General features: G+C 37.0%; 1 protein-coding gene across 1 annotated transcript; it reads right to left on the bottom strand.

The window, feature by feature from the left end:
* Positions 1-973: 973 nt before the first annotated feature.
* LOC110460083 (polyubiquitin-C) lies at positions 974-3,623 on the bottom strand. Its single transcript, XM_021512794.1, has 2 exons — positions 3,521-3,623; positions 974-2,564 (listed from the first exon to the last, which is right to left on the bottom strand). The coding sequence occupies exon 2, from the start codon at positions 2,558-2,560 to the stop codon at positions 1,187-1,189; it is 1,374 nt and encodes a 457-aa protein (XP_021368469.1). The 5' UTR covers positions 2,561-2,564; positions 3,521-3,623; the 3' UTR covers positions 974-1,186.
* Between the last annotated feature and the right edge of the window lie 2,381 nt (positions 3,624-6,004).

Genomic DNA, 6,004 nt, shown 5'->3' on the forward strand with positions numbered 1-6,004 from the left:
AGCAAGATAATAGATACAAGGATGGGTCTCTAGCAGTCATTTGTAGATGTCCCGACTCGGTATGTTTCTTCCTCAACTGAATGTTCAGTCTCAAAATATGACCATTTTATATACAATTTGTCGTATTATTGCAATTAATATGTACTGTATACCACAAAATTTCACCCTTTGTGGATAAATACTCGCCCTTCACATTATACCAAGAAGTATATTGTTACCAAAAATCCCTGCAATACATTCCCTCCAATTACAGAGGGCAAAAGTTAAACTGGTGAAAAGTTCTCTGCATGCAGTAGTCCCACACCTCCTAACAATGGTTTTAGAACTGGACATCTGCCAAATTTTGTTATAACAGGAGACCAAATTTCAGTGCATACAACTTTGGCAACTGTAGTTGACAGTACAACATATGACTTGGATGAATATGTGGACCTCGACCATTTTTGATCATTAGATCGGATTTCGATTAAACATGGTCAGCATGCTGTGCCCCTCCCCCTCTTTGACCAGGCATATAGTATTGCAATTTTTAGACTTTTAGTGAGAAAAAATAAAAATGTTATTTTGCCAAGTTCAACAAATATATATATCAAGAACATTTATCTATAATGTGACTACTGCTCTAGCTCCAAATTGCTCAAACATGCTATATTGCTCAATATTTTTGTGAGCAAATCAAATTTGAAGACAATTTGAGCAGAAACAAATCCTGTTTGTTTCCCGTACCCAAAATTAGTTGCATGAAAATTAGAGTATGTAGTTATTAAATTTTGTTTTCATTTTTTTTCTTTCAAGTTGCGGTATTAAAATCTGTTCAGTGTACATGTACAAGGCACAAATTTAGAGTATAGGTTGGGTGACTTGAAACGTTTATTTGGTTTCTGTCCTGCAAGGATTTTAATGACAACCAAGATTTCTTGGTTGTTTTTAATAGCTACATTTGATATATAACAAACACTCTAAATAAATTTCATCAATTTTAATAAGACAGAAAGTAACTTTAAATTTTTAAAATCATATTTACAGAAAGACTGGTTCACTGACCAATACAACACAAGACAGTGACATGGACAATAGACATAATTCCATAGAATCTGGATTTGGCATCTCTTAAGCAATATTATTGTCCTCTGACTAGCACAGATTTTTGAACAGTCAAAGTTAAAATTGAACACAAATTGTTAATTTACTGTCCTCCCCTCAGTCGGAGTACAAGATGGAGTGTGGACTCCTTCTGGATGTTGTAGTCAGAGAGTGTGCGGCCATCTTCCAGCTGTTTACCAGCAAAGATAAGACGCTGCTGGTCTGGGGGAATTCCTTCTTTGTCCTGGATTTTAGCCTTCACATTTTCAATAGAGTCTGATGGTTCAACCTCAAGGGTGATGGTTTTCCCTGTGAGGGTTTTTACAAAGATTTGCATCCCTCCCCTCAGTCGGAGTACAAGATGGAGTGTGGACTCCTTCTGGATGTTGTAGTCAGAAAGTGTGCGGCCATCTTCCAGCTGTTTACCAGCAAAGATAAGACGCTGCTGGTCTGGGGGAATTCCTTCTTTGTCCTGGATTTTAGCCTTCACATTTTCAATAGAGTCTGATGGTTCAACCTCAAGGGTGATGGTTTTCCCTGTGAGGGTTTTTACAAAGATTTGCATCCCTCCCCTCAGTCGGAGTACAAGATGGAGTGTGGACTCCTTCTGGATGTTGTAGTCAGAAAGTGTGCGGCCATCTTCCAGCTGTTTACCAGCAAAGATAAGACGCTGCTGGTCTGGGGGAATTCCTTCTTTGTCCTGGATTTTAGCCTTCACATTTTCAATAGAGTCTGATGGTTCAACCTCAAGGGTGATGGTTTTCCCTGTGAGGGTTTTTACAAAGATTTGCATCCCTCCCCTCAGTCGGAGTACAAGATGGAGTGTGGACTCCTTCTGGATGTTGTAGTCAGAAAGTGTGCGGCCATCTTCCAGCTGTTTACCAGCAAAGATAAGACGCTGCTGGTCTGGGGGAATTCCTTCTTTGTCCTGGATTTTAGCCTTCACATTTTCAATAGAGTCTGATGGTTCAACCTCAAGGGTGATGGTTTTCCCTGTGAGGGTTTTTACAAAGATTTGCATCCCTCCCCTCAGTCGGAGTACAAGATGGAGTGTGGACTCCTTCTGGATGTTGTAGTCAGAAAGTGTGCGGCCATCTTCCAGCTGTTTACCAGCAAAGATAAGACGCTGCTGGTCTGGGGGAATTCCTTCTTTGTCCTGGATTTTAGCCTTCACATTTTCAATAGAGTCTGATGGTTCAACCTCAAGGGTGATGGTTTTCCCTGTGAGGGTTTTTACAAAGATTTGCATCCCTCCCCTCAGTCGGAGTACAAGATGGAGTGTGGACTCCTTCTGGATGTTGTAGTCAGAAAGTGTGCGGCCATCTTCCAGCTGCTTACCAGCAAAGATAAGACGCTGCTGGTCTGGGGGAATTCCTTCTTTGTCCTGGATTTTAGCCTTTACATTTTCAATAGAGTCTGATGGTTCAACCTCAAGGGTGATAGTTTTTCCTGTGAGGGTTTTTACAAAGATCTGCATGGTTCTGAAAAATATTAAACAATCCACATTAGTTTACTAGATTCAAGGATTTCGATTAAACACTGAATTTGTGTTAAGTGGAGCTATTATTATGATAAACAATGAGGTACTTTTAAGTTCAATAGTATAACAGATATTTTTTTTCCACACACCATTAACCGAGTGTAAGGTATAGTCAAATTTGAAATTTCGTTTCAGATGACAAAACGCCCTCGAAAATGACAATACAGGCCTATTTTGACATTTGACAAAAACTTGCATTAAAGTTAAAATCTCAACAAGATTATATTTAAATGCAGCAGAGTTTCATTATGAAAAGTGAGAAATCAATAAAGGAACATCAATACGATTTTCTTTTAGAATATGCCAAAAAATAGAAGCAAAACGACAAAAGATATTTCCGTGTACATAATATGACATTGAGATCAGCGCACCCCCGATCAACTGATACAAACATCCGGTAATGACGTCACAATATAAATTAGGTAAAGCCATGTCGCCATATTGAAATTATTAGGACACAGTGCTATTTCTGAAGCGTGTGAACAGCTAAATCGTATGACCTAGCTGTTAAACAGTATAATTATACTAGCCATCACGTAATTCAAATCTCGAATCTTCAAGCGATTCTGTACCGAGGGTTTCTTTTGTTTCTATGGCGGGAATGGTGTCGAAAGTAGATCAGTCTATTTGCTTTGTAATCACAACGGGACAACCACTATAAGTATAACACCTACCGTTATCAAAATTTCAGAACAATTTCACAACTATCCTGATATTTAGTTCATTATCAAACGTTAAAATTGTCTAACGCTTCCCGGTTTCACAATCATTTCACAACGTCCGGGTCTAACACTTTTTATTACACCTTCGTTGGCCCAATGTTTCACATCTCTTGTGACAGAGATTTAGTGTTAGAGTAGAATTTTACTAGCCTAGTATACAATGTTCTTGACTTACCTTTGTTCTGTGTTTAGTTCGCTCTAGTTTCACTGCTGTTTGCTCTGGGATGTTTGTGCGGGTTTTGCTTTTGCGATGTTCACACTGAATATATATACCTTAACCTTGCTCGTGTCATGTGACCAGATTGCACGAATCATGTGGCTGTTCCAGAATAATCGTCATGGTACAAGAACGAACCTGAGGGCTTATTTCTATAAATAGTTATCACATGTTACTTTAATATAGATATGACATCACATGATTCTTTGGTAGCCATTAGTTTCATCAGCTCAAACTTTAGTTTACATGGAATTTACACTCTATTTTCATTAACATAGGCAGTTGAATTTAAAGTCAAATACATATGTTTCTTATATTGTATGTGTTTGATATGCGAATTAAACTGAGTAAAGCCGCTGTCGACATGTTTTTTTCTGTTTGTCGCTGATTCGTCAGTTTATACATATATTTAGCCTAAATCTATTTATATATATTACCACGGAATTAGATTAGATTGTTATCTAAGTCCGTGATATTACATTATATACGTGTACACCCCGAGGCTATAGGATTCTCTACGCAATTGCCGTACGTATAGGCCCCGGGATTGAAAGCCCATTTAAAGTATTTTGTTTATGTCCGATATAATATTTGTGCAAAATCGATATCTGCGTTATACAGATATAATGTGCACGTAGACATTTTTTAGGTTTGACGTTTGTTATGCAATATAAAAAACTATATATATATGACCACGGACTTAGATATTCTAATTCCGTGATATGACACACTTAATTGCCGCGTCATCGACATAACGACCCCTTTTAAATACTACCTCAGAATTAACAGATCTCTCTAGCTATGGGAACTTGCAGTCCGAAATTGATCAATTTCAAAATAAAAATAAAAGATTATTGGACAAGTTGGACAAGATACCCGTCTCTGAGTCGGACCTTTGTTTTGTGCTACCGTGGATTCGTACACCTTTTAGATTTATCCATACTGAAATATTTTACCAGACAGCGGCACACGTGCTGATGTTTGTGACCCGAAAAGAACAACATATGGCATATTTTTTATATACCTATCATAAGAATTTAAGCATAGGCGAGCTTAGCTTTTTTTCAGAAAAATGGATGATATCGTCAATTAATTATATATATAATATATAAGTTGATGAAATATAACATATATTCAGATTAATAAATAAATCACATACAATTCATTAGCAGACCGGTTTTGGACCAATCATACCCATTAATTGTGACGTCATAGGTAAGACAATATATATGACGTCATGCTATTGTGAATGAAGCGTCGTTGAAAAGTGATGGTCGGAAAACTTGTGTCTCCTTTTTTATGCATCCCTTATGCTTTAAATTCGTTTCCATTTGAGTTTAGATTTATTATAAACTCGATCGTCCTGCAATTGTCATTTAAACACACAGACTGTGAAATTTATGACCCTTTATTCCCATTATTGATATATCTATTGGGCAATTCTGATGGTGTCATGTATCTATGGTTATTATAAACTCACCGTGGGCTATTATGACTTGACTCGGTACATGAATTGAGAATCTTCCTATTCGGTCCAAAATCCGAAATAAAGGTCGGTTATAATATCTACCAGCTCGCAGATTGTATATACATAGTATATAGGTAGTTGACCCCAACTCATACTGAAACAAACAGGAAATGCGTCAGAATCCATATAATGTATTTCAATTTTTATCTTCCTGTCGGTAAATCCAGAAAATCTCGAATTTCTGTTTCCTCCAAAATCTGTTCGTCTCAGTAATCATCTTTATTTTTATCAAAACAAATTCTTACCTGTATAACATCGTTACGGTGTGAATAAATTCAAAAATAAACATTTGAAAAAACTGTCTTAATCAATCGTTTGAGCATATTAACTTATATATAAGGCATTGTTATGATTTTGAAATTATAAGAAAATTTCAACCTGTAAATAATACGCCATAGGGTCAAGTGTGTTTCAATCCTGTTGGATGTTTTTATAACGTTTGAATTGCTATCTTACTGGTTATTGTAAGCAAGTGGCATTATATCAATAATTGATGATAACCTTCAGGCCAAATGTTAACTTCCAGTGTGGTACGTAACTTTAAATAATTATAATAGTCCCATATCTACCAATATCATGTCATACGGATACAAATACTTGCCGGATAAAACAATCGGCAAAGTTAGTTTTCCTACTATGGAGGCTCATAGCTGCATTCCCTAGGTAAATTAACTTCATAACTTCATAACCATGAAAACGAAATTGAAATGATTAGCCCTTTTGATTACTTATTATAGCCTATTTGATTTATCCTCGCGTTTTTATTTCACAAAATAAGAGTGTTAAAATGTAAGTTGTAAGTGGAAAAGGGGAGGGAGGGCAGAAGGCACACGCCAACAAACAACCAAACACCCCAGCTAGTCATATATCAGGGGCGGATCCAGGATTTCCTAAAGGGGGGGGGGGGGGGGGGG

Source organism: Mizuhopecten yessoensis, unplaced genomic scaffold (assembly GCF_002113885.1).
Source record: "Mizuhopecten yessoensis strain PY_sf001 unplaced genomic scaffold, ASM211388v2 scaffold10315, whole genome shotgun sequence".
Lineage (NCBI taxonomy): Eukaryota > Metazoa > Mollusca > Bivalvia > Pectinida > Pectinidae > Mizuhopecten > Mizuhopecten yessoensis.

What these genes read in the sequence shown, in the direction of transcription:
- LOC110460083 (XM_021512794.1), bottom strand. Translation starts at nt 2,560, where the DNA reads ATGCAGATCTTTGTAAAAACCCTCACAGGAAAAACTATCACCCTTGAG.